This window comes from Hippocampus guttulatus, chromosome 1, assembly GCF_054856545.1.
Source record: "Hippocampus guttulatus isolate MCC_2025c chromosome 1, RoL_Hgut_1.0, whole genome shotgun sequence".
NCBI lineage: Eukaryota > Metazoa > Chordata > Actinopteri > Syngnathiformes > Syngnathidae > Hippocampus > Hippocampus guttulatus.
The window spans coordinates 11,652,186-11,676,931 of NC_141261.1; the positions used below are offsets into that span (position 1 = coordinate 11,652,186).

At 41.2% G+C, this 24,746-nt stretch overlaps 3 protein-coding genes across 4 annotated transcripts; 2 read left to right on the forward strand and 1 right to left on the reverse strand.

The window, feature by feature from the left end:
- Positions 1-137: 137 nt before the first annotated feature.
- fam217ba (family with sequence similarity 217 member Ba) lies at positions 138-3,920 on the reverse strand. 2 transcript variants are annotated; one of them, XM_086109709.1, is made up of 4 exons: positions 3,403-3,920; positions 3,207-3,303; positions 2,504-2,568; positions 138-2,411 (listed from the first exon to the last, which is right to left on the reverse strand). In XM_086109709.1, exons 1-4 carry the CDS (start codon positions 3,507-3,509, stop codon positions 1,031-1,033), a joined length of 1,650 nt encoding a protein of 549 aa, XP_085965835.1. In that variant the 5' UTR covers positions 3,510-3,920; the 3' UTR covers positions 138-1,030. The 2 variants fall into 2 exon arrangements, with proteins under 2 accessions (XP_085965835.1, XP_085965842.1); XM_086109716.1 differs by having other exon boundaries at positions 3,371-3,513.
- A 116-nt stretch (positions 3,921-4,036) lies between these two features.
- ppp1r3da (protein phosphatase 1, regulatory subunit 3Da) lies at positions 4,037-6,644 on the forward strand. The gene is made up of 2 exons (XM_086109729.1): positions 4,037-4,340; positions 5,183-6,644. Exon 2 carries the CDS (start codon positions 5,211-5,213, stop codon positions 6,132-6,134), a length of 924 nt encoding a protein of 307 aa, XP_085965855.1. The 5' UTR covers positions 4,037-4,340; positions 5,183-5,210; the 3' UTR covers positions 6,135-6,644.
- A 2,587-nt stretch (positions 6,645-9,231) lies between these two features.
- sycp2 (synaptonemal complex protein 2) lies at positions 9,232-24,597 on the forward strand. Its single transcript, XM_086129344.1, has 38 exons — positions 9,232-9,258; positions 9,356-9,490; positions 9,584-9,715; positions 9,800-9,904; positions 9,992-10,016; positions 10,281-10,363; positions 10,439-10,530; positions 10,617-10,651; positions 10,733-10,875; positions 11,216-11,268; positions 11,955-12,000; positions 12,144-12,248; positions 12,336-12,396; positions 12,722-12,875; positions 13,318-13,384; positions 13,721-13,810; positions 13,883-13,958; positions 14,339-14,466; positions 15,951-16,014; positions 16,095-16,140; positions 16,252-16,328; positions 16,674-16,975; positions 17,697-17,764; positions 17,841-17,886; positions 18,266-18,425; positions 18,545-18,609; positions 18,693-18,851; positions 19,009-19,132; positions 20,009-20,088; positions 20,574-20,813; positions 20,890-20,935; positions 21,488-21,666; positions 21,807-21,907; positions 22,091-22,190; positions 22,365-22,423; positions 22,970-23,045; positions 23,212-23,268; positions 23,533-24,597. Exons 1-38 carry the CDS (start codon positions 9,232-9,234, stop codon positions 23,590-23,592), a joined length of 3,666 nt encoding a protein of 1,221 aa, XP_085985470.1. The 3' UTR covers positions 23,593-24,597.
- The last annotated feature ends 149 nt before the right edge of the window (positions 24,598-24,746 follow it).

The following is a 24,746-nucleotide window of genomic DNA, read 5'->3' on the forward strand; positions in this document are numbered from 1 at the left end:
AATAATGGATATATACAGTGTAACACACTGTATAGTCAACTGCCATCCATGTCTTGGCCTATTTTCTGTGGAGTTAACTTGCTATAATTGGACCACATGATTTAAAAGTGAGACAGCACAGTAGACAGTTATTTAGCTTTTTTTTTTTTTTTAATAAATACTGTTCATGATGTGTATGACACATGTAAACATAATAACGGTGATGATGAATACATTTCCAACACAATACGTACATAAATATAACCGGTGTATAAAATTTGGAAAAATACGCATTTACATTCATAGCACTCTCATTAATTACATCAGAGCTCAGCTCTTTGCAAAATACAGTTCATATTCAAAGAACAACAATCCGCGCTTGAATACACAAGAAGCCCTTTTGAACAAAACAAAAAAATGTGAAGCAACTTGCACATGTTAAACGAGCACACTTTCCCTGCAGCACACTGCAATTTATTCATCGGCCTGCTTTTCAGACAAGGATGCAATGAATGCACAGAACACATCTGAAAATGAGGCACCCAAGAGCAAAGTGAAAAAAGTCAATACATTGTTTAAAAGCACTGAAAACGTAAACATAACTACATTAAGATTGTTATCACCAGTGTTTATGATCATTATTCAGTGACAAAAATAATGTATGTCAATAGCTGGTAACCGTCACGATGCATTACTTAACGCTGAAAGCTGGCAACTGGTTGCACTTTTCATCCCTTTTTAGACGTTAGTAGCACAACAAGAAATGACGATGCAGTGTGGTTTGGTTCTTATTGCATGAGTTTTCTGAGGAGGAGATATGATAAGCCTCCTGTACGTAGTGCAATGTAATAATCGTTATTTACTGTTGGATACAATGTTGTGCTTTGAATTTCTGATCCGTTATATTGTTACATGGTACCGCTTGAGAAAGTGATCTTGAAAGCGGTATAATATTACAGCACGTTAGTATTACACAGAAAGCAAGCATAGGTTCAAGCTCTAGTGTCAAGTAACCACAGAGTAACCACTGTGTAGGCCTACTGGATACGTGTTACTTGGGAGCAGATTGGACATTTTTTGTTTTTCCACCACTAGAAGGCGCTTTCGAAAGAGACCGTGGCTCTTTCGCAGCTCTTTTCAAGGCGGTCTTGGGTGCCTGAGCTGCCGCCGTCCTCTGCCAGTCTTCTAATTTCTTTGCGGTGATGGCCCCTTTCTTACTTGCCCCTACAACATGTTTCTCAGTACCTGCTGCTTTAACCACACCGGGTTCCTTTTTAACATCGGTCTCAGAGTTGGTTCGAACTCGACTTTTCCTCGCCTGACCTTTACCGTTTGGGTTTGATCCCAATTCCTGGGGTTGTTTTCGAGTATTGCCTGCTGCATTCATGTGCCTAAGATGGCCTGTTGAGGGGCTCACTGGGATCTGGGCTCCACCTCCGCTTTGTGCTCCTTGGTTCCTCCCTTCTTTGATGGCTTCTTGTGTTTCGCTGCAGCTCCTCTTCACAGGCGCCCCTGGTCGGGTTTTACGCTCCAGCAGAGGGCTGAGACGCGAGTGGCGCTGGTACGCGTAGGCAGAACAACTCCCGTTGCACAAAGGGTAGCGAATGTGACAATGTGGGCAAACTAGCGGGCGGACCTGTGCGGCAGCGGACGCTGGTGACGGCGGATTGATCAAATATGGGAAGGCTCGCTGGCTGTGCCGCGGCCCTTTTGGGGAGTTAAGTTGAGATGATGGAGCCGTATGAGGTCTCGGTGAGTGACCGGATGCGGCCTGAGGCCTTGTGTGTCTTCCAGGTGGGCGGCTGCTCTCAGCCTGAACGGTTTGAATTTGGAGCCACTCCAACTGCAGGAGTCTCTCGAGGAATCTCTCCAAAGGCCCTACCGGTTTAGGCCTGGGGGCACCACGACCTTCTGTATGAAGAAACACCGCGAGCTGTCTAAGGCTCCAGGTGTTGAAAGGTGGAGGAAGAAAGTCTGGGTAACAGTGGGCGGGTGTCTCACTCTCGTCTTCATCATCTCCATTCCCATGAGGTCCCGGGATGTCCAGTGGGAAGTCATTCGAGTTTATGACCTCAGCTCGCAGGTTTAGATTAGGAGGCGTACAAGGAGTACAAGGTGATGGCAGCACAGGCAGCCTCTCTGAGTCAGATAGGTCACTGGCACTGTCACTGTCGTCAACCTTGTAGGGGTCCTGAAGGGCCTCTGGTATAGGGGCTGGGGAATGCGTTAGCGGGTGCTCCGGCATGTGTCGGAGGCCTGATATGGGGGACAGGGGGAGAGAGAGTGCGCGTCGATTCTTGCCCGCCCCTCCATGATTCTGCTGTAGCTCAATGCCGCATTGTGACATCCGTTGATGGTTTTTCCTTTCCTCATTTCGGTGCACACTTGAATGTTGGCCAAGTTGAGGTCTTGAATCTTGCGCTTCTGCCGGGCTGATACAAAGATGGATGCGGAAAAGCTTGTGAGCATTCAGTGATTGACAGTACCCGAAACACAACCTTCGGTTAAAATACAAAGTCCATACCTGGCGAGTTTGTTTGTGTTCCGAAAGGTGCCAGATTTCAACTTGGAACTCCTCGGCTGTGAACCCTGTGAAAGCAAGCCTCTTTATATTGTACAGTTTGCAATAATGTGAAACTTAAATGTTTATTTTCATTCATTCATTTTCTGATCCGCTTTATCCTCACAAGGGTCGCGGGTGGTGCTCTAGCCCATCCCAGCCGTCTTCGGGCAGTAGGCGGGGGACACCCTGAACCGAATGCCAGCCAATCGCAGGGCACACAGATGAACAACCATCCACGCTCACACTCACAACTAGGGACAATTTTGAATGTTCAACCAGCCTGTCATGCACGTTTTTGGAATGTGGGAGGAAACCGAAGTACCCGGAGGAAACGCACACGGGCCCGGGTAGAACATGCAAACTCCACACAGGGAGGCCGGAGCTGGAATTGAAGCCGGTACCTCTGCACTGTGAGGTCGACGCGCTAACCACCTGATCACCGGGCCGCCCAAGTTAATTTTATGTCACTTTAAATCCCATCCATTGTATGAAAACAAAACAGCATTTCAGTCAAATCATGCATATCTAGCTCTTATTCACAAGACTGTCAAATGGCTTCCCAAGTTGATAATTAACAAATATCCATCAGCATCTCCTGATTTAGACCCCCCCCCCCCCAAATGTTGTCGGTGTTGTCTGTGTTACATATTCGACATCTATTCACCTGCTCTACTGTTCCCACGATTTGGTCCTGAGCGGGTCCTGGCAGGCCACTTTTCATTTGGCCGACTGCTTTCTTCATCTTCTTACCCTTCTTCAAACTGTGCAAACAAAGATCGGTCATCTCAACATGCGCCCGACACAAATCCAACGAACGCCTCAACTTACACAAGTTTAGCACGGTGGATTCAATGTCCTACCCTGTGTTTGGTCCGCTATTTTCGGTGTTTTTGACGCGGATCTTCTCTTTGGAAACGACGCGTTTCATTGTCGTGGATGCTGCGCGCTCTTGTATGATGGGCCCCATGTTGTAATTTTGCAGCGGTGATGGTCATTGGACCCTCAAGTAAATTCACACTCTAGCGGGAAAAAAACCAAATGGTCTATCGAATCAGATGTTCAGCTGTAGGAATAAGGATGTTAACACCTATTTCTGGAAAAGTACTGCAATGCATCATGCGTCAGTGAAGTCAGCTGCCTCTGCCGAGCGCGTTGTTGCCATCTTCCCACTCATTTAGTCTCTTCTCTGCGGCAACACATCGGCTTGGATTCCATTGAAGCAGTGGCACAACAGACGTGTATTCCCTTTGTACATCTCCACGATCGCAATTATAAGATAAATAACTCGGTCATACGGGTTACTCGTTTTGTTCGTCTCGCCTTCCCAGCCAGTGACAGGTTTGTTTACCTGCCAGTGACTGGCTCACTGCTAGTTGTGACGTACCCTGCCCATGTGCATTGTGGGACTTGTGGTTTAAGCTTTCAGGCCTGGCTTTTAAATCAAACATTACAGCCATGTTTGTTCGTGCACTTCCGGTTGATAAACAACGACATTCCACCAATTGAGCAGAAGAAGACAGGCGCCAGAAACCATGCCATATTTGGCTCGAGTATGAGCCACAGATTTCAAAATCACTCAAATTCCCAGAAAACATCAGTTCAAGTGCTCCTTCCTAAAATGCTGCACGCGTGAGAACTGCTCATCATCGAAAGAAACTCAGTGGCACCTTTATCTTGTATGATGTTTACGGGGCGAAAGTGACAGATCGAGTCGTATTATTGTCGCCGAGGGCTATCATACAGCAATTGAAGATCAAGTCGGGACTGCAGCCTGAAACATAAGCACGATTTTTCTCTGGTGAGATAAAGTTTACGTCTCTTTTTAACGAATTCGCGACTTCAACATGCAGCTTTGCGGGTACTCGTCGAATACACGCCCACCGGTTATTTCCTGGTTTTCGTGTTTTTCACATGCACGTCTATACTCCTGCTATTTTCCATCAGCTTTGGACCATCACAGTGCATTTCAAGAGAAAGTTATTTCGATACTAAAAACGGAAGAAAATTCTGGTCTCGATTTCCATATCTTATCCCAGCTGACTTTGGGTGAGAGGCCGCGGTTCGGTCGCCACTCAATCAATTCGTAGGACAGACAAACACTCAAGACATTTACATCGATTGACAGTTTAGACTTCGAGATTTATTCTTTCGAAGAAAAAATATTCACACGTGCCGTAGGGACACATACAAAAGTCAGTGTCAAAATGTACTTCCTAGTCAGAGAAAAAAAAATACATGTGTTTGTTAATAAAGCCCAATTGCAATGTTCACCTCTGTATTCTCCATGCATGCATGGCACCACACTGTCCCTAACAATGTGTACGGTATTTACAGTCAGACAGAATAATTAATGTATACACACATCAGGAAAAGCAAAACCTTCATAAATACTTTTTGAAAAGTTTCAAGCCTTTTTTATTCATTTATTTATAATAATTTTCAATAGTACCGGGGGGTATTTGAGGCACGAAAAAAGAAGTACAAAACTATCATTTTGTACTGTAGTGTGTGTTTTGAGGCTGACCCCTTCCTCATTTTAGTCCGTTAAATTGAATTTTCACTATATAATATTTAATTCGAATAATGTATGGCTTACACATAAATACAGTAGAGTCCAATGATTGCCAACATTCTTTGCAGGTGAGCGCAGCACTAGTTCACTGATGCCATGGACAGAGGGTGGTTTATTGGACAAGAGAAGATTTTGCCGACAACATCTGAACAGGAGACACATTTGCCAAGTGCTTCTAGATTATTTTCAAAGCCCTATATGGCCATCAATCTGAATGACGTGCTGCGACAAGTAAAAAGTGATGTGGAGAAGAAGCCGATTCCTATCCGTCCCCCAGGTCCTCGAGTGTCACCGCCAAGCATTCGGGACGTCCACACTCTATTGTGTGAACCTGTACCAAAATCCATCATCCGTCAACGCTCACAGTCTCTGCCACCTACCACAGAAAAGAGAAGACAATTCAGACATTTTGGTGTACGATTTATTGACTCTCTGGGCATTGATCTGGAGGATATCAAGTTTTTCAAATCCGGAGATGAACCATCTGTACCACATCACGTCAGTTTTAGATTGCTGATGGCTGCAGAGTTGGCCGATGGAAACCATTTGGAGATATCCTTGCCTTACTTACAGCCACTTTTTGACCAACACACCGGTGATCATCCAGGATTTTTGCATCGTCTTCTCAAGCACAAAGTGTGTCTCGAGAGAGTCCTATGTTTTGAATTCGGTGTGATCGGAATTGCCCAAGTGCTCAATCTGGATTTTGAGAAAGATGTAACTGCTCGCTATTCATTTACAGAGTGGAAGAGCTGTGCAGAAACTAAGGCCTCGTGGGTCTCTACTAGCTCAAAGATTTGTGAAGGAGGAAGTCAACTCACTTGTGATGTGTTCCGTTTCCACTTGCCTGTCCCTCCATTCCTGCAGCCTGGGGCACTGTTAGAATTTGCCATCAAGTACAAGGTTTGTGGAGTTGAATACTGGGACAATAATTTTGGAGAAAATTACAAGTTACTTTGCCATCACTACAAGCACACTGTCCCCAAAGAATGTGAGGATAGCATGGTTCACTTTTTTTAGGATGCGGCGTTCAGGCACAAAAAAAGGAAAAGCACACTTATTGAAAATAAACGGACTTTCTTGTGACATTGACTGGTGACTTTGTGCAAATAAATGAATAAAAATGCAACGATGATTTGTTGTTGCTCATAGACTGTGAATGAACTTTAACTTTTGACATGAGAGAAATTAACACTAACAGAAAATGGATTTTTATCTGTCTGCAGCTTCCAAAAGTTAATTTTGTGTCTTTTTAAACTGCACTATTTGATTTCAACTTTCACTTTTGTGTCTTTTTCTATTGTGGTATTTGAATTGCACAAGAAAGCACACGAATGTTTGGACTTTCATTGGAAAGGAGGTTCACGAACTATTCCATTACAGTATATTGAAAAGGAAGTGATCGCCAAATCTTCGCAAACCCAAATGCCAAATGTGTGTCTTAGGGGGTAATATTCAAAAAAAGCATTCTTTTGTCATGTGTTACTACAAACCATAAATAATGTCTATTTTGTGTAAAATAAAGATGTGACCAAATCTCTGGTGTTTATTTTTCAGTAAACTGCACTGTTTACATCCACCATACAGAGTAGGCTACATTACTCTCTGGTGAATTATGACTGGCTGACAGTGGTCGGATTCACATTTTTTATTTGAATTTTGTCTTGATGGTTCTCAAAATATGACACAGACGAATTTGGGTATCATGCATATAAATATGGGTCATTCCAGATTTGGAGGACATTTTACATCCCACCCATACAATTTTAACTAATCCACATATAAATACTGCCCTGCGATTGGCTGGCAACTGATTCAGGGTGTCCCCCGCCTACTGCCCGGAGATGGCTGGGATAGGCTCCAGCACCCCCCGCGACCCTAGTGAGGATCAAGCGGTTCGGAAAATGGATGGATGGATGGACATATAAATACTAGAACATGCAGTTTCTGAGTAAATTTATTTTTATTGAAACCAGATCTATAAAACTACGAGAATATAATACTTGAAAATAGTTTTAAAAATACCAAATATATTTGGAGTACCCCCCAGAAAGCCATTATTTTCTCTTGTCCCAATGCCCCCTAATGACCAAATTGAATTTCAAATAACAGTTAAAATGACATTTAAATGTCATTTTTCGATATAATTTATTTCATTGCTGTAGCTTGTAACTCTGGGAACATTTGTGTTAATAAGCATAATATTTTGATTCAGAATTATTATTCATAGGCAGTATGGTGGTTTGACTGATTAGTACGGCTGCCTCACAGAGCAGTGGGTTCAAATCCGACCCCAGCCTGTGTGGAGTTTGCATGCTCTGCCCCCTGTGCCTGTGTGGGTTTTCTCCGGGTACTCTGTTTTCCACCCACATTCCAAAAACAAGCACGGTAGGTTGATTGAACGCTCTGAAGATCTCACTAAAAATAAAATATTTAAATTAAGGAAACAAAATAAAATTATATTCATTTAAAAAATCAGTTGCGGTACGTTCTACTTTTGGGGAATCATCAACACGTATGAGTGAGGGGTTATTCATGGTATCGCAAAAAGGTTTTGGGGTAAACAACATAAAAAAGGTTGGTAATAGCCGTTCTAAACCAATCCATCTGTACTGCCTGACGCTCTCCGTGACCTGCGTTACCAGCCGGCGCCCGGCGCGTGTATAGCGTGCACCGGCATTTTGTGATTGGTGCACTCTGAATAACCGAATGGGTTTCAACAACAGAACACGTTTCCGAACGGTTGAGGTGAATCAACGGGTGCGCGGGACTCATTCCCGAACGTACCCTAGGTTAAACAACTACCCGGATGTTGGACTCGTCGCAGGCCATTGGGAAATTGCCACCTGTTTATTGGACGACAGAATTTGGCGGTTGTACACTAGACTGGAGGACAAGAGGAGTGAGAAAACTTGCCTCGCGGACATCTTACAACACAGTGTCGCTGTCGCCGATTTAGTTGTAGTTTACCTCATTGTTGTAAGTTTATTTATTTTGCGTGCTCTAAACACGAAGCCTTTTGATGACCGCGTGCCATGTTAAACTTGCTAAGAGACCTTTAAGGTAGCTAGCCTAAACCAACTCTCGTCTATGCAAATGTAGCCCCGTTGCCCGTTGTATATACAGAGGGTCGATACATTGACATTTTGTGACGGTTTTCTTTTATATTATTAGTCGTCAGCAAAACAAGACAAAGGGTTTACAGCGAGTCGTTTTCGCGGCAGATAGCATAAAGTCCCACAGAAAGTTCACATGAGTCGTTTTCGCGGCAGATAGCATAAAGTCCCACAGAAGGTTCACATGGTTTGGCTTTCGGTTGACATTTTAGGAAGACACTAAAATAGGTCAGCAACTTTTACAAGCAAACTTAATATGCTAAATTTGAATGATTTTGAAGTTGGCTGGCTTCACTGTCTGTACATGTGTCCCTCCACTTTCCCCCTCCAGATGTTTTGAAGATAAAACAAAATTCCACTGAAAGAGGAATGGCCTTCGAGGTACAGTATAACATGTCATGTTGTATACTGCAGTGTCATAGCACCACCAAACAAAAATGCTACAAAAAACATATCCAGTGGTCCCTTGTTTGTTCAGTTTTTTTCTTGACCGCGTTTCATGACCATTTCACCACAGTAACACATGCCAGTAGTCTGTTGCAGCAAGGCAAAACAGACAAAAAATACTGTCACGTTTAATAAAAACAAACACAAACAAACAAAAAATGTCAGAATTGTACTTTACGCAAGCATACAGCAATGACATCATTCAACAAAATGTACAGAATTACAGTGTGCATCATTCAGTGAGCATTGTCCCCTTCCTTTTATTGAGCGTGCCTTGGCCACCATGGAGCAGAACGGTACATATGGACGTATTGCGTACCCAAGGAGATTTTCTGAAGTAACATAGGAGACGTCTGTCACAACAAAGCAGCAATATTAGTAATTTTACACAGAGGATAAATAATGTATGCCTGTGAGTATTTTTCTTAAATCAAGAGTTTCTCGTTCTTAAATCCACATTGTTCATTGCACAATAGCATAACAAATCTTTTCATGTAGGTATGCATTTATTTATTCATTCATTCGCTCATACATACATATGTGGCGGAGCATATATGCCCCAAATCTACGTTATCACCCAGGTGAGAATATTTGTCTGCTAAACTACAAAACAACTACAAGTTTAATGAAGCAATGATGGAGACACGATGACAACAATAGAAATATTTTTGTTTGCAGTTGGAGAAAGCAATCACTGATGCATTGAAGAGCAAAAATTTGACAGCTCTGAGAGGATTTCTGCAAAACAACACAAATGAAGCGCTCAAATGTTCTGCACAGTTTCTCAAGAAATTGGATGATCTTATCACTTGGGTCTGCTGGTTTACATTCTGTCTTTTGTAATGAATGCTGTGGTCCAGGTTTTGGGTTGGACACTCAGTGAAACCATATGTATTTTTTGAACAGAGCTTGGATGAAAAAAATTTCAATGCTGCCTGTGTAGCCTTCGCGGTCCTGCATAATTGTGGGAGGAATCTGAAATTTCCCATGGGCAGTCAAGGAATATCAGGAATAATAGATCAAGGCTTGATCCAGAAGATAAGTCTATTAACTATAAGCATACGGTAAATAGTTGGATACATAGAAGTGAAACACTTATTAATTAGTCAGATTTTTGTGCACATGTTTCAGTGGTTGAACACATGCAAGCAACTGTGGATTCAGCACGGACCACAATGGGATAAATCCTTGTGCATCCTGTCAGAGGACTTCTTTGATGCTGTAACGGTGAGAGAGTGTCTGAAAAGCCAGTACATTGTACTTCCACATATTCTAGTCCATAGAATTTAAGTGATTAAATTGCTTTTGTGACAGATGATACATAAAGCATCCAACGAAGGTATGTGTGGTTAATGCCTTTTTGTATTGTTTCATTCTTTACGTTAATGTAATCTGGTATCATTTTGTTTGGGACATTTCTGGAGAATGTGAACCTCACACTTGACTCCTGATCACATTGATAACGTCATGATAACTTTTTTCCCCCCGTGCATAGTACAATATACACAATATAATAACAGACCTCCAGAGAAGACATCATTTTTTTAATTTTAGCAATTCCGTGATGATTTTGAATGGCTGATATGCCTCCATATATTTACAGCAATGGTGGGAATCCAATCCTTCATGTATTCTGTCGGCCAGTTGGTAAACGATGCCAGAGTTTGCATCATCGTCAGAAAAGAGGTTTGACTTGCCGATTTCGACCAGTATTAACTTTTGCCTCATTGCATGCCCTTCAATCCAATAATGTCCACACAGGCAATCTATGCATTGAACATCATTTTGAAAAAAATCACAGTTTCACCCGAGAAGGAAACAATCCTGACCTCACAGGAAGCCTCAGATCTCATGTATGTAAAACATATTTCAAAGTGTTTACATTAAGTAAAATGGCATTTAATTATGTCCACTCTTCTTGCTTGTCATAATTGCATAGGATGAACCTGGCTGGTCAGATAATGCAGTGTGGGGGTAATCATTGTTTTAAACACCATCTTCCCACATTTTATCCATAAACGCATTCCAAACGGTACAACAAAATCTCTGTGTCAGATTACGATTTACAGGTTGCTCTGATTGAGGTATTATTCCGAATGACCACCCCTGACCAGAGAAAGAAGCTGGCGGCCCACTGGTTCAGCACAGTTCAAGTAGCCTGTGCCTTTGACCAAATCCACCCTTCGGAGTTTGAGGCGGTAAAGCATTCATTATGTCCGTGTTTCCCAACCTTTATCAAGCCAAGGTACATAGATTATATAAAATAGATCAAATGTGACCCAAAAAATGATGTGTGTTAATTGTGTACTTTCTGCCATTGAGTGGAGCGCATTTAACAGTTCCGCTACAGGAACGAAATAGACGACATTTTCAGGCCAATTTTGATGATTTTCTGTGGCGCACACGATGATCTCTCACGACATACAAATGTGCCACGGCACACTGGTTGGGAGTCACTACATTATGGTTATTATGAGCATTTACAGTTTACGGCACTACCTGAAATGCGTTGTGATTGGAATCCCACTCTCGTTTTAGGATTGTCGAACGTTTCTGACCGTCGTGAATGGATTACAGGGAGACAGTCGAAGGTACAGTCCTGAAATAAAATGTCACTGTCCAAGATGTGTTTTCACAATTGCATCTTAAAAATGGTAAATTAAATAGTATTTAGTGTGAAGGCTTCATTTGATCCCAAGCTAGAAATTTGTTTCAGTAACAATAGCCAAAACAGGCAACACGGCGGTTAAGCAATTAGCACATCTGACTTATAGCTCTGAGGTAGCATGTTTGAACAGCTTGCATCATATTCATGTTTGAGCTCTGTTGTTTCAGTAACAAAAGTCTTTTGGCCATAAAATGGAGATATACAGTACTTGGGGCATTTTTTGCCGAAAAATTTCGTTGACCAAATTTTCAGTGCATCCCTGGTGAAGACACATAGAAACATGACACCTTCAAACTAGGATAATGGACCAGGCCAGCCACAAATAGCGAAAATCCACATGAAATTGACGTCCATTGAAAAGGGGTGGGAAAACCCCAAAAGAAAATCAACATGAAGAAAAAAAACGTTTTAATGGTTGAAAAAAAACATCTCTGAGCGTGTCAATTGGCAGGTGCTAACCCATGACTATGTAGGGCATGAGTGACGAACCGTGATATCGTGAGAGTTCACTGTGTTCACCTTTTCATTTATTCCTTCCATGAATGGTGATTATCAACGGATGTTGCAACCATGTGTTCGTTTCACCTCAAAATGTCCTCTCACCTGCAGAGTGAAGTCGTACCCATGCTTAGAGGTGTATCTGGACAATTTCAAGGTCTGTAGCGGTGGCTCTTAATTATGTCTTCGTTGAGCACATTCTAACACAAAACGGTGGTTAATAAAGGTGATGATAATTTGTCTGTTTGATGTTTCTTGTTTAATGCAATCGGTCTAAACGATGATTGCACACGCTGTCAGCTTTTGAAACCTGCTGATGACAAGCTTGACCAATTCTGGATTGACTTCAATCTCGACAGCCAAAGCATTTCTTTTTATTTCTCATTTGCTGATGAAAAGTCTCCGGTAAGTCAAGATGAATATTCAACATCAGTTTTGTCTCATTTGTTGTATATATCTGAAGGAATGACTATTGGTATCCTCTTGATGTAGGCAGGTCTTTGGGATTCAGTCAGTGTCCCTGAGAATGAAATTCACAGCTACACTGTTACAGGTACATTGTATGCATGCATTGTACATAGCAATGTAAAGGGAAAAAAATGTACATAATGCGATATCCTTAGATAGAGATCACGCTTCTACCAAAAGTGTTTAAAAATTGTATTTCTAAGTTTCAATTTGAAGCATTGCATCTTCTGAGAATGTCTTCCATACGAAAGTAAAATTGGTACTTACTGGATTCAGTTGAACTGAATCCTAAATCGAATTGGGCCCTTGCGAATTAAATCGATCTTGGAAATCTGAATCAATACTCTACCTATGAGTGTACCACTGAATTAGCATCTGATTTGTTGTGTATGTGTGTTCATTTCCTCCAGCGAAGGGAACAAAACAAATTTTACAGTTACAGTTGTGTGAAGTGGTCATAGCAAGTAGCGTCAAAGGATCAAGGATCACCATCAGCTTCTGCTCGACGTTGGACATCCTGCAGACTGTTTGTTGCATCTACGGACAAAAAAAGAACAAAGTAAAGCAGATATACACACACATTTCTTAGCACGCAGATAAGGTCCTGGCCACCAGTAGAAAAAAATGTAGGACAGCATTTGTTTTTAGGATTTAATTAACCTAATTCCTCAATCTGGTAAATCCAATTTACGCATTCGGCAAAACTGGTGAAAGCACTTCCTTTCAGCACGGGTACACGATGGAGCCTTTTAGCAGGGGACACAACATTCATAGGAACTTTAAATCTATACAGTTTTTTTTTTTGTTGTTTTGCACACAATCTCTCCAAGAGCAACCAAAGGTGACAGAATCTGATATTTGGGCCTTGTTTGTGTTATTTATATTTCTATAAATAAGTGATATCCCGTTACATGGATTTCACTTTAACAGATTAGGACAACATAGAATAGATATTTAAGAACATTTGGGGAGTTGCTCTAACAACAAGTCTCCTTGCCCACCAGAGCGCAGTGGGAAAGGCATCCTCTGTCTTCAAGAAACTTAAGATTCTCATTGAAGAGAATAAGTCTAAGGTAAAAGAACGAAGATTAAAGTTACACATGAGAAGACATTATTTGATCCCTTGTTGAAATTGTATATTATAATGACATGGTTTAAACTACTCTGGCGCTGTGCTGGATTTCCAACATAATATATTTTGAGACAAAGACAAAAATAACGTTGGTAGATAATTGTGATATATGTTTGACAACATGATGCTTCCGCTGGTCTCTACGGTCATAGAATGCATCACTGTGGGAGCTAATTGTGAGTAGAGCGAGTAAAGCAGAGGATCAAATAATGATTTCCTCAACTGTGTGCGGCAGACAACTTAGATTGAAGCGTGGTGTGTTGTCACTCTCCAGGAGAGTTTTGTCCCAGAGAGTCAGGTGTCCCTTGGTGACTGTGATGAGAACACTGCCTCATGTCTTGGAACTGCGCAGCAGACATCTTTACATGTAAGTTTTGTACTCAACAGAGTTTTGTCATTTTTAAGAATTTATTCACAATTTTAGTCATTTCTTTTCAAGATCCCAGCCAGTGGGATGCATTCTGGGTTGACCGCCTTCAGCGACAGCAGTTCAAAAGGGGGCATACATAAATCAAGTATGTGACACTAGATTGGGGGGGCAACTTGATGAGCATAAATAGCCTTAAATGAAAAACACTCCCATCATTGACACATCCACATCGACACAACAGAATTTTTATCAATTATTGATCGAGTGAATAGAGAGCCACTTTGATTGGGCGGGTATCTGCTGCGTACCATCCCACAATGATCTACAGAGACACATACATGCACTCTCTTCGACCTATGCTTTTCTAGGACAATACCAAAAGAAAAGAAGAACACATTCACACAGTACATCTGCACTTGGCGATAAGCTTATGCCGGGCCCCTCAGTGTTTTTAGAGCATCATTCTTTCAATTGTCATTTGAGGAAATAATTCCCTGGTACTTACTGCCCATTTGTGTATGTTAGACAGTCCAGCCGAGAACAAAGGGAAACCATCTCTGGAGATGTGTCGTACTTCTGATAGAAACAAGAGTGCTTACCTGGCGGAACGAAAGACCGCTGATGAAACCTTCAAATGTCTCAGGACAGTGCAGGTAAAGGTTTTACTCCATACCGTTTATATATGTATGTCGTTCTGAGTGGTCAGTATTCACCGTGCATGTAGATCTTATTTGAGAGGGGAGACCAGACTCAAATCGTCACACTAACCCTATGAATTATGCATATACATTTGTCATGTATATGTGCCATGCTATTTTTTAATGTGTACAATTGAAGTGTCATGTAATCATGTACGTACGTGTCATTGAGATTTTGACCGTTCTTGGAATCAGGTGGCTTTAATTTTAGTGACAGCCGTATTTACGCAAACGTTTATTTACCGCTCATGTGTGTCAAGACTGATCTGGCTCAGTATGCTGTGACATCTGGCCGTTCAATCCTTTTGATAAATAGTGTGGAATTGGCCCTCACTATGATCATTTAATCAGATCGTAAATGCAAGAGGCTTGATTTGTGTAGCCGGCCCATCTGCCCCCGCAGCGCAGTTGCCAGTGTATCTTGATTTGTTGTGCATGCGCAATGTAGTAGAATGCATTTTTCAAATCGCAAAGGACCTAAAAGCTTCCTTTTGGCCATATAATTGGGAGTGGGATAATGCCTCCACCTCTCCTTCCCTGTCTAATGCAGCATTAAAGCTGCCTTACCAAACGACTACCTGTGCTCGTTCCATACCTCTGTCTATGTGCACCTCAAATACCGTGCATCTTACAATACAATACAAAAGACATCTTTATTTATATAGCGCTTTCGCTGCAGCTGTATCACCTAAATAGTAGGGGTGCACCGATCGATTGGGTGCGATCTGGATCAATGCCGGTTTCTTGAATTTTGGGAGGTCGTGATCGGCCGATCTCTTAAAAACGATCTTGTCCGCCCATCTCATCTCCTTCTGCATCGGTCTTAACAAGTAAGTCGCTGTCAATCCTGGATTGGTGATCAGCCAGAAAATTGTGATTGATGCACCCCTATAAAGAGCATAAATGTGTGTGAGGCTGCTGTTATCTATGATGAACATTAACAAAATATCACACAGAGTAGCCTACTGAAGAACCGGCAGTTCATTCTGAGAATCTAACAATCTACCAGAACATTACCCAACCATAAACAAACTTGTACCCAAGAAATGATGCCAAGTGTTGATCTCTTAAAAAAAATTGTAGCAGCAAAGAAAATTAAAATTGAATTTTTTGATTGAACTTTATTTCACATTTTTTTTTCTTATTCATATTTCTTTGGTAGCATGTTCATATTTTGAATGTGGACAGTATAATTGAAAAAAGCTTGTGCAGAGTAACATATTTTAAGTTCCCGGTACATTAAATTCAAGATGATTTATGAATAACATTCTATCCTGTCGATTTCTGTTCACATTTGCGTCTGAAACTGGTTAGTTTTAGTCTGTTCAATAAATGTTTTGTTCGGCCCTCAAACTAAAGCATGCTTTCAGTTTTTGCCTCCTGTGCAATTGAATTTGACACACCTGCTTTTGGCAATTCTTTGTTTGCTTCTCCTACAGAACATACCGGTAATAAGAGAACCAGAAAGAAGGCTAGCGGGACAGAGGACAGACCAGTCTCAGGGTAGGTAATTGCTTCGCAGCTCGGTCACCAAAACAATTTTTTATGTATAACAGAAACATCAGTCTCACTTACACTTCCAGAGGGTTCTGTTGTGCCTGACACACAGCCTTTAACTGAGAGAAACACGTAAGGACAATAATCAAGCTCCGTAGCTCATTGCCCATTTTTTAAAATGTTTTTTGGTTGTACTGCATGCAATACAGTGTGTCTGATCATTCTTCTGTGCTCATCTTGCAGGGGTCAGAGGAAGAAACCCTCACTTTCGAAAATACTCAAAAGGCAACCACCCAAAAAAAATCCTCTGCCAAATTCTGGTAATCCATGTGCATTTCAAAATTACATTACGGGTCCATATATTAGGTCCAAATTTGAAATTGTGTTCCAGTTTTATCTTATTTTACAAAAAGCTGAATTTTTCTGGAATACGTTGTCCGATTTTTCAAAAATCATGGTGGGTTGTACTCAACCGCACGCATCATTTTCAGACTGTAATTTTTGGAAACTCTTGTCACTTTGCTACCAAAAGCAATAAAGTACATTGACAGACAAAATCGCGATATTTGCACGATTTGAAAAATGCAACTTTATGATCTTTGTAGAACAATGTTCAAATGTTGCAAAGAAGCAAGAGCAACCCTTATCTGCCCAGATGGCTACAGGCTCGAGTAAGGGAAAGCAGATCCATAGCAAACCTACTCGGCACCTGCAACAGGTAATCAGAGAGAGAAGCACAGAGTTTGCGTCCAAAGAGGGTGCCACAGCCATGACATTGATGTCTGATCAAAAGAGCATGAAAGAAAAAAATCCTGGCGGCTCAAAAGATTTGGAGCTGCGTATTCCCAAAGGGCGACAACCCCAGGGGAAACGACATGACGAAACGAAGAGCAGAGGCAGGCAATCTTTGGTGGCAGCTTCAACTGAGGCATCTACATCCCGCCAGGAAAGAAATTCAAATAATAAGGTAGAATATGACTGTTTCATGTGTTTCGTTAAAAGAAAAAATTATGATTCATTTTCTGTGATCATGATGACGATTCTGTCCATGTTGCAACCCGAAGTCGAATACTAATTTTAAATACCCTCAACATCAACATTTGAATGCTTAAGAGGCCCATATTCTGTTCACTGCAGTTGGGATTGAGAGTTGAAAGCACATCATTCATTTTCAGGCTAAAGTTAAGTGGTCCAAACTTATTTCATGCATGCGTAGAATACGCAGCAATATTATGACGAATCAAAAGTTGTCCACGTTTAAGTTTGACATGCCATCCAGGTGAGCTGTTGCAGATAGATGCAAGCTCGTCATATAATGATACCTTTTTGTCTTATTCATTGAGGGAGCTAAGGAGGCTATAGACAACATGGTGAAACTCATCTCAAGCCATTATAGCAAGACTAATCAATGCAATGATAATGTTGGAAGCATACATCAGCGCTGGATTCCGCCTACGATCAGCAGGTACACACAAATCTTCATTGCATACATTTGTGTTGTTCTGCAAGAATTTAACATAGACGAGATGCATCCCTCCGCCGTGTCTTATATTTTTACCCTTGTGTTTGACGTCTAGTACTGGTTTGCTTTCCGCTGGTAAAGTAAGTAACCGCTACTTTGAATATTTTATCGCTGAGAATAACCTTGTTATACATGATTTTCTAAAGATGATTTTTACTCGCTGTAGAAAGATACACAAGCAAAAGAGGTAACCAAATCCCACAGTAAGATCACATCAAACTGTCCAAACAAAAGGTGATAACATTTAACAGAAAAAAAATTGCCCTTTTGGATTCATTGGTAGATTTGACCACTTTTCTCTGTTGTACAGAAATGATGTTTTCGAATTTGGCATTGATGAAGCATTCACCATTGGGGTAAATACAGTGTTTTTCTAACTTATGATATCTGAATGCAATATTATTAACCTGCAACCAGTGTTTGCCACATTATTTTTGTTTAGGAAGTGCAGAATACATTCCTTGGCAAATGTGCCACATCAAGCAAGTATGTTGGCTGAATTTGGGCTGTCATTGTTCTACGTGGTTAATGAATAGAATAGAGAATAGAGTTTGTATTGAAATGTATCTTATTTCACTAAACTTTGGTTGTTTGGCAGAGATATCCATGACTCTTCAGTGCACCATACCGCATCCAGCAGAAAACAACAGGGAACAAAAGTATGTTTCCTTTTTTTTTTTTTTTTACTTTTGTAAATCACAATTTAATGGTCTGTGTACGACGTGTACTTTGTAGGAGAAGCGTAATGGAAGCAAGCATCTCGTCAGTGGCAGAGACGATACCAATTCCCCAGATGTCAGCTGGCTGAGAGAGTCAAGGGAGAAAGCCAAACTCAAAATGACATATGCCAGAAATCAACCAATCATGTCCAAAACATTTCAGCCTCATAATTCAAGTAGACTATTTGTCTTGTTCCGAATTATACAGTATATTCAAATGTTCATAAAACTAAAATCCTGATAACATGGTTAATAAGCATATTTCCATATCTTTTTTCAACATTTCCCATGGTAGAGAAATTCACGGTTGTGCCCCAAAGCACCCCAAAACCTGGAAAAAGCAATGCAAGACTCAACAAGGTAAGGAAGAGTACAGAAATAATCTCATGATACATTACTACAGTCAGCCAAAAGTTGTTCACTAAAATGCAATTCATTTGTAGAAGGTAATGGAATTGTCAAAGAATGACATTCCAGAAACTGGCGGCGAACCCTTCAGTGTCAGCAAAAGACCCCGGCGAAGTACGGCCTTAGCCAAGAGCTACAAAGAGCCAGACACAGATGAGAGCCTGTCAGAATCTGAGAAGCCTCGAGCAACCAAGGTAAGGACCTTTCAGAAACCGTGTCACTTGTTTAAAAAAAAAAAAGTTAAATCACCATGCTTTTAACTTTTACTGATATTCTGATTCAGTGAACAGACATTTATATCACACAATGATCAAACGCACCCATACATGTATCATTCATACTATTTTCCAGCAGGCACGTGAAATTCCTCAACCAAACAAGTCCAGTGTCACAAAAGTTCATGCCCAACAACAGATGCCAAAGTGTCCTCGGCTTAACCACAAGACCCCCGCTTCCTCCACCGAGAAGATGCGATGTAAGTAATTTAAGAAATGTCGAGACGTCTTGTATTGAAATTTGTTAGATTTTTACTTACCATAAACAAGGACACCTTCGATTTGATCAATGTAGCATAGTTGACTAATGCAAGATAGTGTTTGTATGGCTGTATGTTTTTTCAACATCGTTAACATTCAACCAAAATATCGTGACTAAATGTATAGTATTATCATCTACAGTGGTTTGTACTGTTTGCCCCCATTCAGTGGCAGATTTTTTAATCCTTGTAGTGGCCAAGGCTTCTCCTGTCCAAATCAAAACTTGGAAAAACGTTCTCAACAATCAATATCCATTTTTATGTTGAATAAAATCCATGTACACAAAATTACTGCGCTTCTGACCTTTAAATCTTCCGTCGGCCCTGACGGAATTCTGTCATTTGGAAAATTTCTCCGTTGACCAACTCCAGGTCAGAGGGGGACCCCTCCTCTCCGAAGGCGTCTCCCTGCAGCGGTTTCATCTTGTGAAATGGACTCTTATATCATTCTAACTAAGATTGTATATTACAATGTTGTGTCAACTGTTGGCCACTTGGCGTCCATCTCAGTCTGGTCATCCTGGAAAGGAGATACTGTACTCCCATCTGTGTCCCGTTCTCAAGGATTCTCATTTTTCCCCAGATATTTGTTTTTAGTTTTTCCTTGCCCTCCTGGTGTTTAAGATTAAGGGATGTCGTTAATATTTGTCAACAGTGGGCATGTGAAGCCCTTTGAGACTCTTTTTGATTACGGGCTATAGAAATAAATGTGACTTGAATTCTTTTTTTTTTTTTGCAGTTAACATAAAACAGTATACCTTATTGTCCATCTAAGACAGCTGTTTGATCATTAGTGCTTATTTTGGACCCTTACAGTTTCTGACATGTCCACCCAGACCCCGGAGTTGGCCTTCTCCCCTCTTGTCAACCTACCACTGTCTTCCTCATCAAAGGAGGTAAAACACTGTCTCACGGTACTAATTATCTGATGGTATTTTCTCATGATTGTTGTCAATTAAAATCTGCTTATAACATGTTCAAGACGTTTCAGAACAAAACCTCAAAAATTTGAGGGCAGTTGCCTGGAATCTGTCAGCTTTGTGATGTATACACAACTGCCACATGAAAGTCACTGATGTCATGTGGTGAGGTATTTGACAAAATGTAAAAAATAAATGAATAAAAAATACGAAAATTCAGACAAATTATGAAGTTTTGTAGGTTGGCAGCTCAGGAGTCTGCATCACTGCAGATCCGCCTGTCGATCAAATTCCTAAATAGTGACCTGCGAATTGGCAGGATTTCAGTGTGGTAAATTTTGACAAGCAGCACCGTATACACTATTCTCCATGTTACTTTTCCCATGTCCCTTTTCACTTGGCATATTTTCGTCCATCATTTTGACATTGCGTTCTTTCCTATGTGTTCCTTCTGTTTTTAGAAAAGTATGAACCAGCTCTCTTCACCTCCACTGTCCGTTTCGCCCGTGTTGACACCCGCAAAGCGGTCCCCCATTTCCGCTTCTTCCCATTCACAATTATCCGGAGCCACCATGAATCCTGACTTAAATTACAGCTTGAGTCAGGAATCTGCTGTTTCTCGGGTTTCCCTCAGTCTGTCTTTTACCATTGGAGTTCAGCAAAGGACATTTGCCTCACAGGCTGTTTGTCAGAAAACAGAGGTAGGAGCGGTGGATGACTAGTAAGTCACTTTGAAATAACAGCCACCCACATCTAATACGTGTTTCATCTTGACAGAAAACACCACAATCAAATCAAAATTCTCCTGATACTCTTGCCTCAGGTACCCTTTGATTCAACCAACCTTCTTCTGCATTTCATGCTGCTGCATCCATCCCCAGAGTAATGTCTCTGACGTGTGAAGATGATTGATATTCAGATATTGTAAAGGTTTCTGGAGTGACGAAAGGAAATGTCTGACCCATGGTAAAATTTGCGTTGATATATTTTGATGACAGGACCCAGTCGAAAGCGCCACATCTCCCTGTGCGGTAATTCTGAGGAGAAAGAGAGACCAAAAAGAAAGCGCCTCCCGAGCATGAAACCTTGTGTGCTATTCAACTCGTGTAAGAAAAAAAAAATGACATTACATACATACATTAATTGCACCAACTTATTTCATACAGTAGTAATTAATTCCTTTATAATCATATAAATGCAAGATTCAACTAATGGTAATATGTGCTTTAGGAAAGTTGGGCTGGAAGAGTCCGGTCGCCATTGCAATACAATTTGGATTAACAAAGGTTAAATAATAATGAGAATGATTGAACTAAGTCTGAATGAAGTTGAAAAATACCTCCCGTGGGCCTGTGGATCAATCTGTCAACTTCAGGTGCTGAGGAGAACATCGAAGGTGAGATGACCACCTCCTTCTCGGTGATGACAAATCACTTGGACACAGATTGGGGGAATGGAGAGATGGACTTGGAGGATTTAGAGTTACCGGATGTACGAGTTAACCTGAGTAATCTGTCCCCACAACTCACCTCCAAAATAAAGACAAAGTTCCAGGTTGAAAACATGCTACTCTGTTGGATACAATCACAGACTGTATTACTGCTTACTGAATAACTGTTTGCATGATAAAGCAGTTTTGGAAAGCCTATTCACATGAATTTTCTAACACTTCCAATGGTTTGAAATATTTTTAGATTCCGAACCGCTTTAAGTTAATGGACAGTTATTCCGAGGAGAACATGAAGACTGTCGAGCAACACATCTCCTCTCTCAGCACGCAACTTCACAAACACAGGTCAGGTCAGCCAGCATGGACATAAATATTACCAAGGAAACATGTTTGAAATGATGCAACGTGTAATGCATGTACTAGGGCCAATGGCTGCCGAAGGCCACAATCTTTGTTTCCCTTGAATTTATTTCCCACTTTTTTTTAATTGAATGTTTAAATGATGTGTTTCCCTTCCATAATGTGCAGGACTCAGAAGTTTGAAGATGTCAAGAATGTCTTTCTGCAAGAGATCCACAATCTGGAGCAAGGGAAGGCTATGCTTAATAGCATGGAGAAAAACCTGAATGTACGCTGGCTCTCTCTTATCTACACGTGGCACACACCCACATGACCTCATATGCGCGCGCACTCACACACACACACACACACACACAATGTCTCTTGTCTTGTTAAATAAGAGTATATGATTTGTTGTGATTTCACCAGTGTGTGATCAGTGTATGTATGGCCTCTTTTGCAGATATGCTTGGAAAGGCAACGCACTTTTTTCCAGTCATATCATGAGCAGGAAACCAAAAGGTAAAGTTCGTACTCTGTGATGCTGTTTAACCTACCGGTGAATTAGTTCTTTAATGCTCAATATCATTCTCTCAAAAGACTTCTTACAATCTGGACTGGTTCCTATCAAGTTGCAGTGCAGTGCAGAGACAGGCGTCTGTTCACTCTTACATTCTCACCGTCACTTAGAGGGAACTGAACCCATGCTGCCCGCACCAAAGTTCACCAAATGTACACGACACTGCCAGTGACAATTGTTCATTTTACAAAGAAAAAAAAAAGGCTTAGAACACATTGTCATTTGTTAATTCAGAGATTGCAGTCAAATTGTAGTTGTTTTTTAAGTTCACTAAAATTGAAAAGAGTCCACATTGATTCTACATAATGCTGTGTGGTCTCTTTATGAAAGGCGGTCTAATACATCTGTTGTTAGTTCTCTTATCTGGACTGCAACAATCAGATTCCAAAGATATGTGGTATGATTTTGCAAGTGTTGAAATGCACTTCATTTCTACAATCTACCAGTATTTTGCCATCTTCTAATCTGGTGAACCCCCACTAATCTAGCATAGAGGTCCTGAGGCGAACTCTGACCGACATGCGCTCGAGCCCTGAGTACGAGGAGCCGTTATTCATGTCCCAGGTCTGAAACGGCTTTTAATATTAAAATGCCATCTTGTGTGTATCATCCTTTATGAGCCGATACCTTTGTAACATTCTCGATCTTCTGATTGTCTTATTGGTAAACTTGTGCCCACCGTGTCGTAGCGTGCATTGCCTCCACGCTAACAGCCTGTCACTGTTTGCAGATGGCGCAGCTTAAAAAAGACATGAAGTCAATCCAAGAGCGCCTCCTCAGAACAATGGTAAGTGACCATGGCGCCGATGAATCCGTTTCACACCAGCAGGGTATTCACGATTGCATTTTGTGTCTCCCACATCTTGGTTTTGATTAGTTTACAACAGAGGTTTAGTGCGAAAGACTTATTCAAACTTCTCCACTCGGTAGAACAATTGCATTCTTCATGTTCATCTGTCCAATTGCAAATTAGAATCCACGAAACTGTCTTGATGTCAAGCGAGACGTATTTTAATCAGTCGTCATCATTCTGCCCGTGTGTGTTGTGCAGCATGAGGAGGCCTTGGAAGGTTTGAGGAGAGGTCTGCGTGCCTGGGTCCTTGTTGATTGAAGTTGAAGTTTAAAGTGCAAGCTAAGTGACACCAAGTTTCTGTAAATAAGTACATAATAAATAAGTCTTAAGTCCAAGTTAAGTTACACTGTTACTGTTTGGTATTATTATATAAATAAGACGTGATCGGCTGTCGTATTGCAATGACGAGATGGAAAACATGGGTTCAGTTACTTGTGATCTCACCAGTCACTTCGGGTGTGCCCCAGGGCTCCATCCTGGGGCCCTTAGTCTTCATTATGTACATCCTCCCCATCAGCCTCATTTTCCAAAAATGTACTCTAGTCTAAGATTCTAAGCATTGTAATCTAATTTTCGTAAATCTCTTTCATGTATTCTGGGAGGGCACCTCAGTCTATATTTCCTGGAAACCCAACATCTCACTCCCAGTCTCCTCTCTCACCTCCTGCTGATTAGAAATTATTAACCCCTGGTCATCTCAAACTTCATGGAATCAAATTCATCATCCATCTCAAAAGGTCGACACTTAGTTTTCCCCTCCCCTCAGGTCAAAAGTCTGTGTCTCATCCTCGACACCATTCGATCATTCCTTTTAATGTCCGTAACATAAACCAGTCAGTTTCTGTTCACTTACGCAACATCAACCACACCTCCCTCACCACCCGTACTGCCTCCAACTTTTACTATCGTCTCGTCACTTTCTCTTTTGATTATTGCAACTCTTTACTCTGTGATCTCCCTTATAAGTCCCTTCACAAGCTTCAATAGGTCCAGAACTCTTCTTTGTGTAACCCCCCCCCCACAATGGATCCCGGTTTAACTACGAATATATAGTAAACTTTCTCCCCCTCTCCCTCCCTTGTTTCTTTCTGACTTTCGGGTTGAGTGAACGCTGGCGCGTTTTGGCTGCCGCTGCTCAACCCGTATTGTTTTGTGTTATTTGTTATTGTAAAGTGTCCTTGGGTGTCTTGAAAGGCGCTTATAAATAAAATCTATTATTATTATTATTATAAGTGTTTAATACCAGTGTCACTGCTTCTGTTAAGATGCTATATATAAGATTTAAGTTGTTTTTGTTTCACCGATTCTTGCAAATGTAACTTTTTAAATCTAATCTTAGCTGTGCTGGACTTTTTTTGGTGTGCAGTCATTTTTGCGACATTAAATGAATTGTTGTTCAGACTTCCATTAGT